The sequence below is a fragment of the Octopus sinensis genome, linkage group LG2 (assembly GCF_006345805.1).
Source record: "Octopus sinensis linkage group LG2, ASM634580v1, whole genome shotgun sequence".
NCBI classification, from domain to species: Eukaryota; Metazoa; Mollusca; class Cephalopoda; order Octopoda; family Octopodidae; genus Octopus; species Octopus sinensis.
Genome location: NC_042998.1, coordinates 190,908,739 through 190,932,175, shown reverse-complemented (window position 1 = coordinate 190,932,175; position 23,437 = coordinate 190,908,739). Strand labels below are relative to the sequence as shown.

Genomic DNA, 23,437 nt, shown 5'->3' with positions numbered 1-23,437 from the left:
TATGGTCATCGTAGTTGTCCTCGTCGTTTTCATGATCACTATTATCATAATTATCACCATCAACAGTGGTAGCATCATCACGATGCTCTTCATTCTCCCCCACCTCATCATTATCATCATAACTATTGTTATCATCATCATCATCATCATTAACAACAGCAACATAAAAAAAAATCTTCATGGCTATCATTTATATTCATCTTCGCCAATTACTGGACGATAATATGATTATACTTTAGTCAGCTTTAATTTAAAGACACTTAAATTGCTTTAACTTTAACCACCATATTGAAAAAACAGTGTTATCTTAGTTACCATTGGTTACTAATTAAAATTGTTTGATAATAATTAATACTGTTGGTATAACTGAAATTTAATTGGATAATGTTTTTCATGAAACTTTAGAGTGAAATGCGTAAACAGCGCAGTTGTTTTTTTATATACCTGTACCACGTGGTAATAATGGCAACCATTTCATATATAATATATACGTAGTAGAAAATGGCGACTATATTATATATATTCTCTACATGAGTTATTGAGTGATCTTTTCTTTGTACCCTTGCATGAATGTCTGTATATGTTTATGTGTGTATGTGTATGCGTGTGAGGGCACATGGTCTTATGGTAAGATTGTTGCTCTCACGGTCGCCAGATCCTGGTTGCAATTACTGGTCTGGATGGTGTGTTGTGTTCTTGAGCAAAATACTCCACTTCATGTTGTACTACACTCCAGTGTATCGAAGCAATCGTAGATCAACATGCTGAAATGTAGTACACGGAGCACCTTTTCAGGCAACATCGATTTGATGGAGGGAGTGAACTAATGTGCAACACATGCATTTGATCACTATAAACAAATCATTCGTGCAAGTCGATCTGCAAGAAGTTGCAGAACCGTCTTTTTCGGACCACGAGAGACTACTATCACATGGGTATGTCTGTGAGCGCACAGTCACATCTGTGCATGTATTCAAGTTTTTGTTGCCAGAATGAAGGCACATTACAATATATTTGTGAACTTGTTATGTGTTTTGGAAGTAAGTCTCTAGGAAGTATATGTTCAAGTATTCGGTTGTGAAGAAACAACAATGTCGCAAATATTTTAAAGCGTGCCGGAATAGAGTTTCTTGGTACGTATATGCTATATTTAATGTATGTATCAATTCATAAGCTGTAAAGTGGACAATAATTATTAAGACATCAAACGGTAGTTTTTAAAATTTCCATTGCATAACAAAATATTTGATGAATGAAGGTATATCTATCAAACGTAATGATGGTGATGAAAAAACCGAATCATGAAATTCCAGATAAAAGATCCTAGTATTTAGTTCGAACTTTTAAGTACTTAGTTCTTATATCACGAAGGTTAAATTGGCCCTTTATCCATCTGGGATCCAATTGATAAGATAAATATCATTTATAGAGGGGCTGATTCAAGTCATTTATATACCACCGTCTATAAGTTTCTGGCCTCGTGCTAGTAATTGAAATCAATGTTTTGTGTCGCCCAATAATTCATATAGTCTCGCCAAACATGTTAGATTTAGTCAGTGTGTATCTAGTCTTTCATAACTGTTAATTCCTTGGGAAATCATTGACGTGTGAAGACTTGCTTTTCTAAAGTGAAATCTAAGCAGAAGAAAATGCCTTGGACTCAGTTTAACAATATTAATGGTGATATTCTTCCTAACTATCTCGGAAAGACAAGTAAATATTTTCAGCTTGATAAACTATCTGCTTAATAAATATCCACTTTTACAGTAAGCATTTTAGCGCTAACACTGACGGGTACTAATCTATACCGGTGCCATAAAGTTTATACTAACGTCTGCAGGAATGATCACATTTACATGATGTTTTATTTATTTAAGTATTATTTCTGTTCAATCTATTGATTTGGAAGCTATTGTATAAACGATTACATGAGAGTAGATGTAGGACGAATTAATTTTCTTAGCTGGTGTGAGCATATATGTTCGCCGTTATCTGACTGCTCATATATTTCTAATTTATGCGCCTCCATATTTTGACCGGCCAACTGAAACGTGTAGTCGAGAAATGAAATTGCAACATAAGACGTTGTATTGAAATTGCATTGTCCATATTGCAATAATTCTATTCAAACTTCTGCAGCTGAAACATGAGGTTTCAATTCAATGAAATCTCACCACAAGTACAACATATTTGTGAAAACCCTTTCTTCCAAAAGATCTCGTGATTTTTCATTAATATTAATGACATTTTTGTGCCTGGTGACATTTAATTAAAAAGTAATATTGACACCATTTTACATAACATATATAAAATATTTAGAGGAAAATATATTGATATATCTATAATATAACCATATATGTTCTTATATGTTTATTGAGGCCTATGTATATTTAAGAAATACTAGCATATCTTTATACATCTATATTCATCTGGGTATTAGAATATATATTATATAAATATATAACAGTAGCAAAGGGAAAGGCAGTGCTCCAGCATGGTCGCAACTCACGAGCTGAAGCTGATATATGTGTGTTGTGTGCCTGTTTGTTTGTGTGTGCGTGTGAGTGAGCGTGTGTATATGTGTGAGTGAATGTGTATGTGTGGGGGTGGGCGAGTCCGTATGTATATGTATATATATATATATACAAGCACTTATATATCTATATATCTATGTATATAATAGAAATATTAAAATAACTAAGTCTCTCTAAAAGAGAACAGCGGCAGCGTTCCCGGAAAATAATAGTTATCGCCATACTAATATGGCATTCTTATAAAAATAAGAAAAAAGCTGTCCGCTTATTAGCTCCATGAGGCCATCGCCTTAATATTTCTATTATTGAAAACAAGTGGATGTATTCCACCGAAACTAGGTAAATAAAACCATCGAACAGAGATTGTCGGAAGCGACACCTACTGGCTGGCTACGCTGCATTGAAAAGGGGCAATACCCCGAAACGCGTCTGTAGCTGCCGGTCAAGTAGTGTGGAGCGACTGACCTCCCTTGTTCGAAGGTTATATGGATACAGTTTGTGTATCAAATAGCTAACTTAAGGCGATGGCCTCATGGAGCTAATAAGCGGACAGCTTTTTTCTTATTTTTATAAGAATGCCATATTAGTATGGCGATAACTATTATTTTCTATGTATATATATATATATATATATATATATATAAAGTTGCTTATTCTGTGTAATTCCAAAATGGTTTTGTAATTTGCCCTGAATTGTCGCCCTTGTAGGAAGTGATGAAATATTTTTCTCATCACAACTTTCATTCACAGCCACCTTTATGCACAGTATTAATCTTTAGTTTCAGTGGAAATGAAATGCTGAAAGAAAAGATGACAGCGCACCTGTTTATTGTTGTTAAAGTCTTGTGTAGTGTGAACTAAAGAGCTCTCTTCAATTTGCATTAAATGGGAAATATTTTGCTCATGACTAACATTACAGCACAGTTAAAAATGATGCAAACTGCAGATACCAACGATTGTTGCTTCGTAACAATCGGTCATTTGCTACCTTTTCTGTTGCATCACGGATATAAACGGAACAGATTGAAATAGAAATATCTGTAGATACGACTATAGTAAACCGTTGAATTCTATCACGTAACCCAATAAATTATATGCAGATATCAATATCAACATGATATTGATTCCTTTCATAACGAAGTTGAAGACCTTCTTATTTTTAAACACTGTAATTTTGCTGAAACACCATTTTCCAAGACCTTCAGATTCTTCAATTTGTTCTTAAAGTCAGATGTAGGGCAACGGGTACGTTTTGCCACTTCATCATTAAACTATTATATGAACCACTATAGTTTTAGTCGGAAGAAAGTTTATGTTCTTCATGGCCATCAGAGGACTTATCAGTGATTAGAGAGATTAGAATGGTTAATGAGCAGTTTAAACAACCACAAGCTCTTTATTGCAGTAAAATGCAGAAAGGAAAAACTATTAAAGTGTACTTTAGAATTCACCTACTTTTACGAATTAAAATATTATTATTCCCATCTTGTTCGTGCATTGAAATACTGGAGGATATATATATATATATATATATATATATATATATATATATATATATATATATATATATATATATATATATATATATATATATATATAAAGATCTATATTCGGGCATCTATACTTGTCATCTGGACAATAGTGTAACAATGCTTTCCTAAATCATATAATAAAGTTAGAAGCATAGCTTACTGATTGGCATTCAGCTTGCGTCTAAACGTCATCTCGTAGGTGTCATTTAACATCGCTTGATAGCATATTTAACTCCAGTCAGTCGTTGCAGGACTAGCCATCGCAGTGGTCGTTTGATTACGGCATTATTGATATACATGAAGTACTTGCATAATTTTAGAGATGTTAGAGACCTTCGCTGTGGGGGAACTTAAGAACGAAAACACATTTTTCTATGGTATTCATTGTGTGAAAACTCAGGCACGGGACGACTTCTCTGAGAAGACGTACTCGGCGTCCTTCCCTTATCTTGATATATACGAGTCTCAAAGCAAATGAGCACGTGCAGGTGTTTGTGTGTGCATGTTCTCCTGGCGACTGTTGTAGAGTAAAACTACAGTTGCGAAAATACAACACCACTTCAATATATCATATATACGGTAACATGTATATATATATATATATATATATTTATATAGTTAATCCAAACATGAAAACACAAAGAGAAAACACAACAACGCGAGGACGTGAAACAAGTATAGTGTTATTGGACGGTCAGGAAAGGAAGGAGGGCTTAACGTTTCGAGCAGAGCTCTTCGTCGGAAACATAGGAAAAGGAAAAGTCCAAGGAAGGGAAGACGGAGGAAAAGAAATCACCAACGATACACACGTGGTAATATATATATATATATATATATAAGGTGAGAGAGAGAGACAGACAGATTGACAGACCGAAGATAGACAGACACATAGACAGATACATACATACATACATACATACATACATACATACATACATACATACATATATACATACATACATACATACATACATGCATGCATACATACATACATAGATCAATGTGTCCCGTGCTTAATTACAAATCTGAGATAATAACCGACGAGCAAGAGAGACAAGGGGGCTTTTTTGTCAGTGATTAGGCCGTGGTGAAAGTACAGCGAAGATTCTTGGTAATTCGTACCATAGAATACTATGAAACAAATGGAATGATATACCTGCTTTTAAATACTTACGATGATTCTTCCATGATATAATTGCTACATACACTTATACGTGTGTGGGGCCATATGGTAGGGTGTAAATTTGAATTACCTCGTTATTGATTTGACCAATACAAGACAACACATTGAAGAAGGTGTAAGTATATCCTGAACTCTGAATATAAATCAACCAAAGTCACAACATTTTGTTCGTAGTAAAGTTATTTACACCATAATTAACACAAGTAGATTTAATGAGATTGGGGATATATTCTTCTTATGCGAATGAATTATTGACAGTTGTATCTGATTCAACAGTTGTGTCTGAGATTACTATTGTTAACGTGCCAAATAATAGCTACAAGCGGTCAAAATTTGAGGTCATTTGATATACCTGTATATGTATGTATGTATATATATATATGTGTGTGTGTGTGTGCGTATATATATATATATATATATATATATATATGTACTATATATGTATTATGTATATACGTACATATAAATATATACATACACACACTCACATATATAAAAATATATGTGCATATATATATATATATATATATATATATATATAATATACTTTGCATTACCACGTCCTTGCGTTGTTGTTCTTTGCTTGTGTCTTTTTCTTGTTTTTTTTTGTTTTGTTTTGTGGTGGGGCATTCATTACATATCTATAAGACCGCCACATTTATTTGGCAAAGATGTTTTACGATTCCGTACTGTTACTGTTTTAATTCTCGCTCAGAGATTTTACATATATATATATATATATATATATATATATATATATATATATATATATATATATATATAATAAAATATTAGGGAATAAATCCAAACTTACAGGGAAAAATCAGATTTAGGATTGAATCCAATTATATAGTAAAATATTATATTATATCAAATTAGAGATAAAACCACTATTAGGCAAATCATACAATGAAAAACTTAAGCCAATACATAAGATTAATTAAATTATATTATTTTAAATATATATCAAAATTATTCTAATTATACTAATTATCTTTTTTAATAATTTTGATATATATTTAAAATAATATAAATTAATTTATCTTATGTATTGGCTTAAGTTTTTCATTGTATGATTTGCCTAATAGTGGTTTTATCTCTATTTGATATATATAATATATATATATATATATACCGTGATTATGTCAATCGCTTCTCTGGTTTAAACTATGCTCACACACAAGTGAATAGTTATAAATATCGATTTCAAACAAAGGCAAAAAAAAAAAAAAGACAATGGATGATTATAATCAAAGAATTGACCTAGTAATTCACTATTACACAGAATTTCGACTATGCAGTAAGGATTCCAAACATCGAAACAAAGATTTTTTCTTTTTTCCTCGAGGACGTATATAGTCGATCAAATCGATCGGAATACTTATTTCAGTGTAGTAGATGTTTTATCGATCACTAATTATCGAAAAGCTAATTTACGATTTTGACTTAAAAGTGCACCAATAAACACAATGGCATACACACAGACTTCCAGTCAAAGAGACAGCGAGACACACAGTAAGATAGATAGATAGATACATACATACATACATACATACATACATACATATATAGATAGATAGATAGATAGATATATAGATAGATAGATAGATAGATAGATAGATAGATAGATAGATAGATAGATAGATAGATAGATAGATAGATAGATAGATAGATAGATAGATAGATAGATAGATAGATAGATTATTTTACAGTTCTATATTTAAGAGATAAGGAATTATGTACATTATTTACAATTGAAGAATATTTGTCCTCATCTTTTTTTGTTATTAACACAAGGTTTCGGCTGATATACCCTCCAGCCTTCATCAGGTGTCTTGGGGAAATTTCGAATCTGGGTTCTCATTCCATATGCCCACGGGCATATGGCGTAGTAGTAAATAGCGCAGGCTACTAACCCCAATATTTCGAGTTCGATTCCAAGCAGTAACCTGAATAATAATAATAATAATAATAATAATAATAATAATAATAATAATAATAATAATAATAATAATAATAATAATAGTAATACCGAAAATACCTTAGGAATGAGAACCCAGGTTCGAAATTTCCCCAAGACACCTGATGAAGGCTGGAGGGTATATCGGCCGAAACGGTGTGTTAACAATATGAGGACAAATATCCCTCAATTGTAAATAATGTAAATAATGTAGATTATTTTAATATCCTTGTAATTACATATTATTTAATTGAAGTTTTATTTTAGTAAATGAAAGATAGAGCAAATATTTCGAAAACGCTTATATTTAACCTGTACATACAACAGAATAATTGTTGTTTGATTTATTGGAATTTCAGTAATTTTGGTTACTAATATCTAAATAAACTTCGAGTTGAAATAATTAACAAAATTCTTAAATTGTATCTCTCCTACTGCTGCATAAACAGCCGAAACTGCATAGTTTCATTATGATGTTTCCTAAAGAAATTTAAGGGCTAACTTGTGTATTTTCTTCCACATGGTTCCGGGTTCAGTCCCACTGCGTGGCATCTTGGGCAAGTGTCTTCTGCTATAGCTCCGGGCCGACCAATGCCTTGTGAGTGGATTTGGTAGACGGAAACTGAAAGAAGCCTGTCGTATATATGTATATATATATGTGTGTATATGTGTTTGTGTGTCTGTGTTTGTTCTCCTAGCATTGCTTGACAACCGATGCTGGTGTGTTTACGTCCCCGTCACTTAGCGGTTCGGCAAAAGAGACCGATAGAATAAGTACTGGGCTTACAAAGAATAAGTCCCGGGGTCGATTTGCTCGACTAAAGGCGGTGCTCCAGCATGGCTGCAGTCAAATGACTGAAACAAGTAAAAGAGAGAAAAGAGAAAGAAAATTTCTCAAATTATTCTCTATAGTTTCCAAATTTAAATGACTAAGGTTTTTTAGTTAGTATTTTCAATCGTCTGAAATAATAATGCCAAGTTTATTACGTCTTTTAATCAGGCAATTATAATTAGGTCGAATAATTATAGTGGAGAAGTAATAAAAAAGTTAGATCTTTTCGGCTTGAACGGCAGTTTTTAACATAATTTCTAGGTCACTAAAAAAATTTTAAACTTCGTATACTGGTAGAATGTGTTTATAAAAGATCTTTTTCTCTTGGCTTTATTTAGAAAATTCTATAGTTTGTAAGATATTTGTTGTTGTTTTTTCTTCAATTTCCGCAACTTCAACCAATCAGTGACGTCTATTGAGCTAAAAACATTCTGTGCCGTATGAATATGTCCCTCGTTTAAGAAACAGATTGGGTTTATTTACATTTCTGAAGAAAAAAAGATACCCTTCCCCCACCCATAACCCTAACTCTAACCCTAACCCTAGCCCTAACTAACCCTAACCTTAAAACAGATTGAAATGCAATAGATCGATACTAGAGTCATAATTATGGGTGACAGTTTTTTATGACACCGCTAGAAAAAACTGCAGTTCAAACCGAAAAGATCCAAAAAGTTTCGTGTATTTAATATTTTCAAAGATATGAACGCTGTGGAATTAACTTCATTTGAAAATTGGAATAGACTTGTGAAGAAATCGTTTAAAGCATATTCCTATGACGATTGGTATCTTTTAACTCTATAAGATACTGGTATTTTACCAATATCTTTCAGATTACTATTTCGAGAGATAACGCCCATATTCAGTTTGTGGAGACTATAATCCATACAAATACATATCTGTTTAAATGAAGATTCTCAATACACATCTTATAGACGAGTAGAATTTCACTGTTCATTAGTATTGCAAAAATAGCATTTTCGCTGTCATTTAAACGCCAACGAGATTTCCGAGTTAGCAACATGAAAAATCTCTCGTAGGTAGGTATTTTACAGTCTTTTTTTAATACTTTTACACACAAATTTCTATTTCCCACATTTTTTCTCTTATCTGAAGTATTATAAATGCTCTTGGTTAATTTATAAGAATGAGCACAAATTAAATATCTCTGACGTAAAGGTTGAAATTTGAATAATAAAAGATATGTTCAAATTAGTATTTCGTATGGCTTACCGAGAACCATGTGGGAGTATTTCAGTTGGGGTTTTCCTTCTGCGGTATTAAGTCTTTCATACAAGCCGTACAAGTATAAATTTTTACGTCATTTTCCGCTATTGACTCTTGAATAGATACTGCCAAGAATAATTGAATTGTAAAACTTATGGACAGCAAGTCTGCAAAAATAAAATATATGCAGATACATACTAGCAGCATGTATCGATATGATTGAATTGTAAATTATATTTTATTTCTTGAGTCAAGGACGATTTTACAATATCCAATTTGATGTAGAGAATGTTCATTATTTAACGTTTTTGCACCTCATTATGGACATTGTATTAAGCGTACAACTCAATAATTTTCTGTTGAAATGTCGTGACATATCACCAGTATTCAATTAGAATAAATTAAGATAGTTCCGTGGAAAGACTTAATAAAATATGTAGATTAACTGATAGAGTGATCGATTCTTTTTAATAGTCAGCCCCGAAGCCTTTGTTAGAATGTTTGTGATTATTTCATTGTTTTATATACTTTTCTTTAATTTTAAAATCTGCCTTTGAATCGAGGAACAACAATCCCTGTTTTGAAACAGTGTACATAAACAGTGAAAATTATTGATTTTTACAGAGAAACATCAGATAGTCTGAAAATGACAAACTCGTCCTATCAATGTGTCTTCTTTGCTGGAAACGACATATGTGCGTGTGTGTGTATGTGTGCGTGTGTGTGTGTGTGTTTGTGTGTGTGTGTTCACGTATGTCTGCGAGTTCGCGTGTGGGTGCCTATGTTTAAATCCGCGTCGAAAGAAGTTCCATTTAAATGTATATCTGATCATTATCAGTCGCTTTCAATTAAGACCTCATATCCAAGAATCCGCCATCGATTTGATTCATTGAAGTTGTATACATACATGTAGATAAATATATATATATATATACATATATATATATATATATGTATATATATGTGTGTGTGTGTATATATATATATATATATGTATATATATACATACATAAATACATACATACATATATGTGTGTGTGGGGGTGTATTTATGTATGTATATATATACATGTAGTGTATATATGTATATATATATATATATTTATGTATCTATATATGCGTATATATATAGAGAGAGAAGGGGGAGAGAGAGCGAAAGAATGAAAGAAAGAAAGAAAGAAAGAAAGAAAGTAAGAAAGAAAGAGGGAGGGAGTGACAAACAGAAAAATGTGTGCGTATGTGTCTGCGTGTATGTATCCATGTGTGTGTGTGTGTATGAATGCATATACGCACATTCACACGCATACAAATTTTGCGTATATCTACATAGGTATTAATGAGGTTTTGGTTGCTTTTCATGTCATTTCTTAAGTTTTTTGTTCCTTTTATTTATGGGAATATGTAGGAAAATCAAAGTGTTAACAATAACCATTTTTTTTTCTAAATGGATATTTATCTTATGAATAACAAAACTACTCTTTTCCGTACAGCATATTATGTCTTTTGATGTTAGTTCGTATTTGTCAAGTTGTCTCTTTTATACTAGCAATATAATTAGAACTTTCTTTTTTTAATTGACAAAAAAATTTTTTTTTTTGCTGCTGTTAGTTATCCTATACTACCTCTGATATCATACGACATAATCACGTGACAGTGACACAAATAAACGTCAAGAAGAAATACAACTAACTATATATTATCATGTAACTGGTGCGGGTATTAGAAATAAACATTGTGTATCTCATTCTATATAAATATATGTGTGTGTGTTTGTGTATTTGTGTGAGTAGTTGGGTGACAGTGTATATATATATATATGTGTGTGTGTGTGTGTGTTGTGTGTGTGTAGTGGCTACCGATCTATCATGTATATATATATATATATATAATATATATATATATATATATATATATATATATATATATATATATATATACATGTATATACTCACACATAAGTCTCTACATATGCATACACACAAGACTTAGTTTGAAGAACTACAATTAGGTACTGAGAAAGATGTATATATATATTTTATTATAGAATAATGAATTCCTTATTTTGATATTGATATTAACATATATGTTAATGAGTGGGTTCGCTATGTGTATTGAAACAACTGTAACTAGAGAATTAAAGATAATACCTTAAGTTACAATCTTTGATTTAATACATTCATAAATATTTTGATAATACTCTAGGGATATTTTCGTGTAACTGAAATATCTCAGAAATAGTAAATTTTATCTTAATTCTTTTTACATATTTTCATACTTACCTTCGGCAGTGCAGTACAAATTTTTGTGACATTTGAACCTCTATTTAAACGATTAAACACAATTCTTGTGAATTCTTAATGAAAAGAATACATGGCTTCCATCATGACGTCAACATATACAGAATGCACACATATAATATGAATGTCGTGGCGTAGAAATCAATACAAATACACGTTCGCTATGTGTGACGTATACACACAACGTTTTCGCGCTCACTAAGTAAAAAAAAAACGCTGACTTTTTGACGTACACAATATATTAATCATTTAGAAATACTTAAAATTCTTATTTGTTTACTTTTGTTTTAAAGTGAAAGGTGTATGTACGTATATACGTATATATGAAATGGATGTGTGTGTGTGTGTGAAAGAGAGAAAGAGAGAAAAGAGAGAAAAGAGAGACAGAGTGAATGAAGGGTTGTGTCATGTATACGTACATACATCAATACTTATGCGTACATCTTTTTTGTATGTAGATTTGCATGTGTGTGTGTGTGAGAGAGAGAGTGTGTGTGTGTGTATGTGAACGTGTGTGTTCTCATGTATGTGTAAGTAGCACACGCAATCTCCCTCTCTCTTTATCTCTCTCTCACACAAACACACACGTCCGTTTCATATACATGTTCATACATCTTTCACTTTCTCCTCTCACTTTAAAACAAACGTAACAGGTATCTTCAGGATAAGAATTGTTTTAAAAAAACCTTCTGGTCATGTGAATTGATTTTATTGTTTGGATAGTTCAAATTAAAATCGTCCAGCATATATACATACATAAGTACTGTGAATTCCCATTCTACAAACTGTCAAACAATTCTGCGAATACTTAACCAGGCAAGGTTGAGTAGTAAGTCTAGTATATATTATATTTATCACATGAATATATATTAATACATACATAAATATACATTATGTTGAAAAATAGCATTCCCTTTGAAGAACTGTTACTGAATTTCTCTCTTTGAGAGATTTAGAAATAATAATATTTCTAATATTTTTTTATCAATGGCTGTGTGTGACTTTGAAAACTATGTGTTTGAACGGTGAATTCAGCAACGCCATCTAGCCAAGCAGCTACTCTGTATTGATAAAGGGCAATAACCCAGAAACTAGAACACAGATGTTGCCTTGTGCTGGGTGGGGTTGCTGGGCTCCCTGTTCAAAAATACAAGGACGCAGATAGTGTGTCATATAGCCAGCTAGAAACGATGTTTCTTGGGACTAAAACAACAGTAACATCGTCCCTTTCGGGACAGCTACATTATGTTGGCAAATAGCATTTACTCTGGAGAACTGTTATTGAATGTCTCTCTTTGAGAGATTTAGAAATAATACACACACACACACACACACACAATATATATAATATATTATAATATATATATATATATATAATATATATATATATATATATACACACATGTATGTACGTATGTAATGTTTTATGTACATATATATATATATATATCAGTTGAAGCTTATAATCATTCAAAATTATGGATCTCTGTGTGTGCAGAAAATGAGAGGACAACCCTAAACTTTTCCTTCCCACCAAACAACCTGAAGGTACATCCTAAAAAAATTCGCATTATGTGAGTGAATGTGTGTGTGTGGTGGGGGACTCTTCAACCATATATATATATATACATATATATATATATATATATGATTATATATATATATATGATATCGAATAAACATCTTTATATATATATATATTATATATATATATACTATATATATATATATATATATATATATATATATTATATATATATATGATATCATATAAACATCTTATATATATATATATATATATATATAGCCCGATCATCCAGTTCACAATCTCTGTTCATTGGTTTATCTGAGTTTGAACTATCGTTGAACCGTCATTGTTCTCTCATTTTTACAGATGGCGCTGATTTCTGTTTTCCTATCGATAACAAATCTGTGCATTTACTTCAGTTGTCTCTCTTAACTTCAAATGGCTATATGCAATTCAATAATTCTTCTGCTTATTGTTCACTCGTCTATGTATGGGTAACTCCAATGCTATTATTACGGTCGTTTGTCTTAGCTCGAATGCAGAAAGTATTTTTCGCTTGTTCTTGTTTTTGCTGCTTTTCTTTCGTTTTGTTTGTGTTGTTATTGTTTTGTTTTTTTTTTTTGCTGTTGTTTAATTTAATATACTAGTTATGGTTCGGTTATCATCCATTAGCGAATTCATTAATCGCTTGTTCAGTATGTTTTCCGTGGTTAAATAAGATGTCTATGGTTCAATAATAATTATCTGTCTCGTTGATGTTGTTCAGTGATGTGTTTATAACCAGGACAGCTGTATTCAGTTTGAATGTCGAGATATGTCTGCCCATGTGCAGAAGACAATTATTATTACACTGTTTAAAGGAAGCAAGCCAACTCTCTTATCTATAAGAACAACATAATTCAGTTGCAGCTGAGAAGTTAATTACAAAATACATATATATTTGTGTTTTAACGCTTATTTATTTTTATTTCATGGCTAGTAAATACATAGTATCATACCGTAGATCGTCGAAAATTTCCCAAATGCAGCAGCTCTCAATTTTATAGTTGTGTGTATGTGGAATAAGTAGTAGAATTCGGGTTTCATTAATGATACCAATTCTATGAAACATTGACAGTAGGTAAGAACAGTAAAGGGAATAATCCCTCCATAGGTTTTGTGAATGTTCTTTCTTCTTCAGTGAATATTTGGTAACAAAGAAAGTAAAACCAACTTTGCTTCTGGAAACACTTCCAGATATTCTTATATCATCACCAGAAAATGTGTAACTCGCCCACGAAGTTCAATGTTCACAGGTAAACTGTCACCCAAATTATAGTTGTTATTATAACGTGAGGCTCTACGATACTTATACATCGTAATAAAGCTAGACGAATAATGATTTTTCTTCGTTTCTTTATGGATCTTTCAGAGCATGAAATGTAGCGCCGATGATCTTTTTTAGAGTCCCGAGACCGATGAGACAAAAACAACACGTTAGCCACCGAGCGGATACGTTGCTCAAATACTTGCAATGTAACTAACACCGATACGTCATGTACGGGAAAGGTATTGGGAGTTTAACTGGGCCATACTTTCAGTACCTTGGCAATAGTTTAGATGTTTGTCTGGAAATAGAATATCATGTTTAAATCGGTATTATAAATTTCTCCATTCATCTTTTATCAAAACCAGGCTCCTGAAAAGTAAATCCGACCCTGAATGGATTTGAATTCAGAACGTACAAGAAAGGCATACAATTATAATAATGAATTTAGATTGACTCTACCGTTTTTGCATTTCGATTGCTCTAATTAAAGAACCATGTTATTAATTCCAATTCTTTATGGTCATCTTGTCACCCACAAAATCTTACATAATTGCAGAATGAAAAAAATTAACAACACACTATAACCACAATCTCGAGCAAATTGTATGTCTTCTACCCGTTTCTACGATAGACACTGCAATGGCTTGTGCTTTTCTGAACAGGTTAGCTTCGTTTACGTCAACTCGTAACATGTCCTTTCTCCTCTTATCAACCCTAAATTGTCCCTAATCCCCAAACGCCTTTCCTAATTCGTCCACCCACAAACTTCCCAAATCTGATTTTATGCAAAATGTTTTAGTCCATTTCTAACCTTAACATCATCGCTAAAACTTCACTTGTTCGCATATAGCTGGAAAAATCACATTTTCCTTTCTCATGAAAGAAGAAAATATTTGTCATATTCAAATTTTAGAAACACAAATGTTTTTACCAACTCATCGTAACTGAGTCACACGGACCTATGATAGTTACGTTATTTTATTTATTTTATTTTTTTTCATTTTATTTCATTTATACTTTTTTCTTTAAAAACTAGTTGCAATGTGTATGATTTCAAATATAAAACTTGTACAGCAAACAATTTACACAAGTTTATTTGTGTGTGTGTGTGTGTATTTGTTTGTCTCTCTGTCTATCTGAGTGTGTATGAATGTATCTATATTTAACCCTCACCAACTACATGCATATAAGGAGAGAAGGTTGACTTTGCCCAAAGCAATAAATTTCTTTGCCGAATATTATATCCCATAATGACTAATTTTAGCAGGCAGTATTCACGTGTTTGTCTCCTTTCATTATGTCATCAATAACTGCAATGACTCAATTCATGAGATGGTTCTTTGTAGTTGACACATATGTAGCTATCGACTAAGATTTAACAGAAAGACAACCACCATCATTTTGGGTATTATACTGTTTAAAGTAAACATTATATTCTAACAAAGTGGAGTTTGCTGGGGTTTTTTTATTGCTAACTTGTTTCACTTTTTCAGAAAATCGTTTATAAACGAAGTTGGTCTTATTCATCGTCTATTTTACGCCTTACTATGTTACAAGTTTATATATAAGTGAATGGAATTTGCGTGTATATTCACACATATACACTTACCCTCTCTCCCTCACTCTTTTCTCTCTTTCTCCCTGTCTATCTCAGGCACACTCACATAAGAAAAATACACATAGATTGATACGGCTATATATATATATGTCATTGTTCAGTTTTATTTCAAAATTTCTTGCCAATAGAGAAAGAGCCGGTTTCTAACCTAGATCCAAGGCTCCCTCTTTGGAATTTCAACATCAACAACAGGGAATTTTTGTTTGTATGTATATGTGCATATTTGTATGTTTTGTTTTATGTATGTATACTCATGCATATAGTTGCATATCTAGACATGTTTATATGTATTTAAATGATAAACTTCTGGAAAGTTTTACAGATTTTTGCAGTTCCAGAGATGGGCTGGATCTGTAGTCTCCGAATTAGCTTTCTCTTTTCTGGTTTTGAAAAGTCTTATTTCTCAAGATTGGTATTTAGTCAGTATGTTACATATCTCAGGGCCCCAGTAATTTCAGGTATAAACCTGAACTTGTAATCTGGATAGAGTAACTGCAAATTTTTCAATAGTTCAGCATAGATATGCTCCTTTTCACTGATCTTCAGCTTTAGGTGAACATCCGCTGGGCAGTTAATTTCATTAACTGTACACGTTTTCTCTTCTCTATCCCAAATCATTATATCAGGTCTGTTGTGCTTACATTTTATTGAATTCTTCACTAGGACATTCCACCAGTATTCCTTTTTATTATGAGTGGCTATGTTTCTACCATACAGTGTGTTCTTATTTTTTCATCCTCAGGTATATCCTTCCGACGGATTTCGTTATATAGTGTCCTAGATACATTATGTCTCATCGGTAGATAATACCGTGAGTATATATATATATATATATATGTATGTATGTATATGTATTTGTATGTGTATGTATGTATGTTACATACTTACATATAACATATATGTGTGAAAGCCTTCTCTGTGTGTATATTTAAATAATTTCGTCACATACATACACCATACTAGATACTCGCTGCCAAAAACTGGCACAAATTAATCCATTTACGCATAAATAGGGATATATATATATTATATATATATATATATATATATATTATATATATATATATTCAAGCAGATATATACTCACGCAATCATATCTCTCTTTCTTTCTTTCTCTCTCCATCTCTGTCTATATATATCTATCTCTCACACTCTCTCAACCTATCTATCTACACACACACACACATACATACATATATAAATATATATATATATATATATGTATATATATATATATATATATATATAATATATATATAATATATATATATATATATATATATATATATATATATATATATGTATATACACATACATACATTCAGACACATAGACAAAGAAGCAGACAGATAGATAAGTAGCCAGACAGATAGGTAGGTTTACAGAGGTACACACATACGTATATAACTGAGTGTGTGTACATGTATTTGCGGATGTATTACCATATATGTATGTATGTATGTATGTTTGTGTATGTGTGTTGTGTGTGTGTGCGGGCGCGAAGCTGCGTACGCGTGTTTCTGTGCCTAAAGAAATGTTTTCCACTTCGTCTCTTTCTAATTACTGGAATTGATGAACGGGAGATATTTACCTGTATATATCTGCGTGTATGCGCGCAAGCGCGTGTTTGCGTGCATGTGCAGGTACACGCGTACGTAAGCTTTGAAGTGTTTGGTTTCTGTCGCATCACGATGAAGATAGAGAACTAACATACATGAAAGAACAAATATATAAATATATATTTTTTTTCTTTTATTAAGAGAAGAGAAATAAAAAATCATAACTCAACAAAAATATTTATTTCAATACCAGTAATTCACCAGTACTTGAAAAAAAAACAATGGGAAATTCCATAGCATAGATGCCGAGGTGGTGACTAGCACAAGAAGCAAGCAGTAAATGAGATAATGAGGCAGAGAGTTTAAGGAGCGATGATGAATGAGATGTCGATCATGGATAATAAAAGATGTAGCGAACTAACACGGTGCGAGGTGCATGGAATAATACAAAGAGAGGTGGAATCAAAAAGGTGACGGTGGGAGATGGAACGAAAGAGGATGGCAGAATAGCGTCAGCTGTGTAACTAGCTGATCTAGATTATTAAAGTAGCAGGGGGAAAAGTAGAAGAGAAGAGAAGAGAAGAAGAAAAAAACATCACTTACACAAGACACGCTAGACTCTTATCGATCCACGGAATCCACTGGTTGTTGTGACTTACAAAACTGTTTATTCGATCGAAAGCAAGCTATGCCCTAGTGTTGTGGGACCGTAACGAGTGGAAGGAGAAGAAGAAGAAGAAGAAGAAGAAGAAGAAGAAGAAAAAAAAAATTTAATTATATAGGTGTCTTGCTTTTAAAATGGCATATTGGGAAGGAACGGGGTGATTGTACACATGTCATGGATAAGCAAAAGTGTTTATAAGTATGTATAAATGAAGCTGTGTTGTGTTTACCTCTCTCTCTCTCTCTCTCTCTCTCTCTCTCTCTCTTCTCTCTCTCTTTCTTTCTTTCATTCTTTCTCCCCCCCTCTCTCTCTCTCTCTCCCTCTCTCGCTACATGTGTACACGTAATTCTCCCTAAGCTGAAGATTTAAAAGAGACACGCTAGGACGACGCAAAATATAGAGACTAAGCAATAACTACTACTACTATTACTATTACTACTACTACCCTTAGTAATCGGTATTCCTTACGAAAAAGCAAAGGGTATATTAAAAGCGACTTGCAAAATTCAACAGAAATGTACTTGTGCAGTTGGGTTTCCATGGAGATTGGAGGTGGAGAGGAATTAGATGTGATTTATGTCTGGGATTTATTGTCGAAACCGAAATGATGCACTCTCTAACAAGGTGAGTAATGATAGTACCTGTTTCTCTCATATTCTCTATTCGTCTTCTCTCCCTCCCCGATTCTTCTTCTTTCTCACCTTATTCGGCTTCAAGCCGGTTATTATGATCACTTCGAGATGGATCCTGTTTATATAACAATGACCGGGTTATAACATTAAGCGAGTAACTTAATAATGGTTGGAACGCACTATTTTTTTATAACAACAGCGGTTTGATATGATTATACGGGATTATAACTACCTGCTTTCACCGCTGTGTGTGTGTGTGTTTACATATACATATATATACATATATATATATAAGGTATATCTAGATATTTGTATATATTTGTGTATATATGTGTATGTGTGTGAGTGCGTTTGTGTATACATATATACACATGCATACTCATACAAATATGTATGTGAGTGTCTGTGGTTGTGTTTGCGCGCGCCTGTCTGTCTGTGTAGTTCCGTTTGTAAAACCCTGTACAGATATTAGTAAATCAAAATCCATCAAAGCAAGATTTTCGCATTTTATTTCATATATTTGTGAAGATGCAAAGATAAAAATAAAATAAAGCAAGAAAATCTGATTGTATTTGGAATTTGGTCCACTTACATATATTATGTGTTTCTACTTTTCTCTTTGTATATTTCCTCATTTATCACTTCCCTATAATAGTGCTGCAACCGCTCTGATGTATAGTCCTAGATACACTATTTCTCAATAAGAAAATGTCACTGTGATCACAACCATGTCAATAATACCTTTGATCATGCTTCTGCTGGGTCAAGGTAGACCTCGTGAAGTCAACCCCCGCGATTTCAGAGTCAACATCAACCACTGGTCTCCACTTTTGATCTCGTAGTAATACACGTGTTAACTTTTATTGTCATCACACTTGCTGTGTTCACCTTTCATCTTTCTATCTTGTTTTAACTATCTTTAATAAATCACTAAGACCTTTGAAATCAATGAAATCCAAATGGGACTTCCGTTGTATCCATCGACTTCGGAACTGAAGCAATTAAAATATGCATTTTATTTCATCTTGATAAAACTATCCTTGACGGTGCACTGCCATAATTAGTAGATTATCGGACCAAATGCCTTGCGGTATATAGTTATGTCCCTTTGTATTTGAAATACGAATCCCGCCGCGTTTAACATTGCTTTTCATGCTGCAGGAGGCGATAAAATAAAGTACTAGGATCTATGAAACCGAATTTACTCTCTCGAGAATGTTCATAGGTTGCGTGGTTATTATCACTGTTAATTATTTCAAGATCAGTGGAGTGGCGAATTCAGAAAGTGCCGACAAAACACTTTGAGATGCATAGTCAAGTCTCTTTACATTTTGAATTTAGACAATATCGAAATGGACTTTAATATTAATCCTTCGCAGTAGAGATAAAAAATAATAGCAGCAAAATACTAGCGTAGAATTACTGTGGCTCAAAACCCTATTTCGAATATTCTTCATCCTTATTTCAAATATTTTTAATTATTCCTCATAATTATAACGACGGTGGAATAATAATAATAGAATCTTTAGTACACCCGACTATACTTCATCTGTTTGGATTCAAGGGTCACAAATCTCCCAAATCGATAAAAATAACAACCAGATAAATACTAGGTTTAATTCAAACTATTATATCCCTCTCTTGTAAATGTATTCAACCCCAGACGAGGTCAGGTTAATTTTTCATCTTTCTAGGGGATAAAGAGCAAGGTTAAGTACACGACTCATTGGTATCGACTAACCCTTCACCTCAAAATCTTCGTCTAAATTAGAAACTATTATTATTATTATTATCATTATTATGTTTTTTCCTTCTTTCTTCAAATTTTCTTCCGTTTCTCGCCGAGTGTTTTCCATACACCTAGGGCAGAGAAGGGCATTGTATGTATTCCCAGATTACACGCGCAAATTCACAGATAAAATATGTATTTAAAAATTAATAAATAAATAAATTCATGGATGGATGTTATTTTCACAGCGATTATTATTATTATTATCATTATCATTATTATTATTATTATTATTATTATTATTATTATTATTATTATTAAACTTTTCCACACCTATTACTTAAAGCGACCAATGTTCTCAACGGCAAATAGCAGTGGATACGGCCTTAGTATAGGTCAAATATGTTGGAAACATATTTGAACTGTTTTAAATGTTTGTTTATTTGCAACACCGCTTCCGCGCGCCCACTACATTATTATTATATACCTATACTTTTACTGCACATTCTTTTGTTTATAAGTCAGCGTGTGTACACTAACTGCATCTGAATAATCTGTTTGGATCGTTGGGTGTGAGTGTAACTGCTTCACTTCCTCGTGTGCATAACGGAGTAAAAAAAGATTAGCATGTAATATTAATAGTTTATTATTTATGAGGAGAAAACATAACTGAGGATATCGTATAAACTGGAGCCTATGTATATAGTCACTGCTAGCATATATACCGGTAGCCTTCTTCAAATATATATATTTTTGAATGTAAGTATATATTATTCTCTAACGTAGATAATCTGTGTTGATATAACAAACAAGTAATCGTGTGTTTAAATTTCACCCCTAACACGTATCCATTACATTGTTAGAAGAAAATAATTGATTTATTATAATTTAAAGCACATAAACGCATGAGAACGAGGGCAAAATTCTCTTTTAATATCTGGTCATCTTTTATATATAAGTGTTACTTTAAAAGAATTAATCATGTCCTATTCCACAAACATCTCAAAGATCCTTGTGTTGTAAGCTATAGTGTTACCCATGCGTTTGATTTTATGTATTCTGCTTTCCGCTTAATTGATTTCACATATCCACCATATTATATGAACTCTTTTATCACTATGTCTACCGCGTGTTGCCACAAATTCGTCCACAAAGAAGGTCACAACCTCTTTCTACTTCTCTTGTTCTCTTTCTCCCCCCCTCCCTCTATCTATCTTGCTCTACCTTGCTCTATTTCTCCCATCCTCAATAATTGACGATGGACTAAAGGCCCGAAACGTTAAACGCGTTCCTTCTAACGACACTTAAACATTGTCAACCCTCCTAAGGTTTAATTGCTACTGATCACAGATTAATAATCTTTTCTGTTTTGAAGATATTACTGTATACAATATAATATATGACATAATATAATATAATGTAATACAATATATATATATATATATATATACATACATATATATATATATATATACACACACATATATATATCTATATATCTATATATGTGTGTATTTGTGTGTGTTATAAATACATATCTAGGTATGTATATATGCATATATAAATATATATATACTCATATTATATCATAACTACACTACCAAGACAAGTTTTAATTCAAACCTTATTTCCAGATTTGGCGGTACTTCTACCAGTAACATGCATAAACTTCGTGTATATCTTACAAATATTTGGTTAAAAATGTAATTATATATATATATATATCTTCGAGTTAGCCTGCGTGTACTATACATATGTATATGTATGTATATGCATATATATATATATATATATATATATATATATATATATATATATATATATATAATATATATATATATATTATATATATATAGATTATATATGAAAAAAGATTAGAGATCTATACAAATCAAGTTTTTATAGTTCCATTCTACCGGTGCATTGTGTTCTTAAGCAAGGCACTTTATTTCACGTTGCCCCAGTAATATCAGCTGGCAAAAAATTGAGTAACACCTGTATTTCAAAGGGCCAGCCTTGTCATATTCTGTGTCACGCTGAATGACCCTGAGAACTACGTTAAGGGTACGCATGTCTGTGGAGTGCTCAGTCACTTGTACGGATGAACTGGAACCCTCGTCGTTGTAATCGACGGAGTGTCAATTTATATATATATAATAACAATTTAATAAATAAAACATATGCATACATACATACATATATGTACATACCTACATCTATATGTATATATATATACATGCATATATGAGTACAGGACACCACAAATAAACGTAGAACACAACGAGAAACGAAAACATAAAATCAAACAAGGAAACGGACTTTTTTTAACAACGAAAAAACAGAGTACAAGACAAACAACACAAGGAACATTCCCCTTCTTCAGCTGCCCCTCTCTCGACTCAATGCGCGCGCGCGTTTGTGTGTGTACTAGTGCAAACAGGCTAACTCAAAGATAGTGTATTTATCAATTTATCATAAAGCTTTGTATATTGTGATTAAGATATATTCTCGTGAGTGAGTGTGTGTATGCACGCACGTGGGCGTGTGTGGGCGCGTGTGTGCGTGGGCGTCTGTGTGCTTTTGTGGCTGGGTTTATGTATGCGTGTGTGAGTATATTGTTGTGTTTATATCTCTCTGCCTCTCTCTCTCTTTCGCTACATGTGTACACGTAATTCTCCCTAAGCTGAAGATTTAAGAGACACGCTAGGACGACGCAAAGCATAGACAAAGCATTAACTACTACTACTACTACTACTACTACTACTACTACTACTACTACTACTACTACTACTACTACTACTACAACTACTACCCTTAGTAATCGGTGTTCCTT

At 32.5% G+C, this 23,437-nt stretch overlaps 1 protein-coding gene across 10 annotated transcripts in view; it reads left to right on the top strand.

The window, feature by feature from the left end:
- The window catches only part of LOC115230030 (innexin unc-9-like), a 593,624-nt gene that overhangs the window by 407,915 nt on the left and 162,272 nt on the right, over positions 1-23,437 (top strand). Inside the window, exon 1 of one of the 10 annotated variants that reach the window (XM_029800317.2) lies at positions 18,659-18,867. The exons of the other annotated variants lie outside the window; for them this stretch is intronic. Within the exon in view, the coding sequence (XP_029656177.1) occupies positions 18,848-18,867 (20 nt within the window). The 5' untranslated portion in view covers positions 18,659-18,847. Of the gene's footprint in view, positions 1-18,658; positions 18,868-23,437 lie in introns of those variants that run through there. 10 annotated transcript variants of the gene reach the window in all.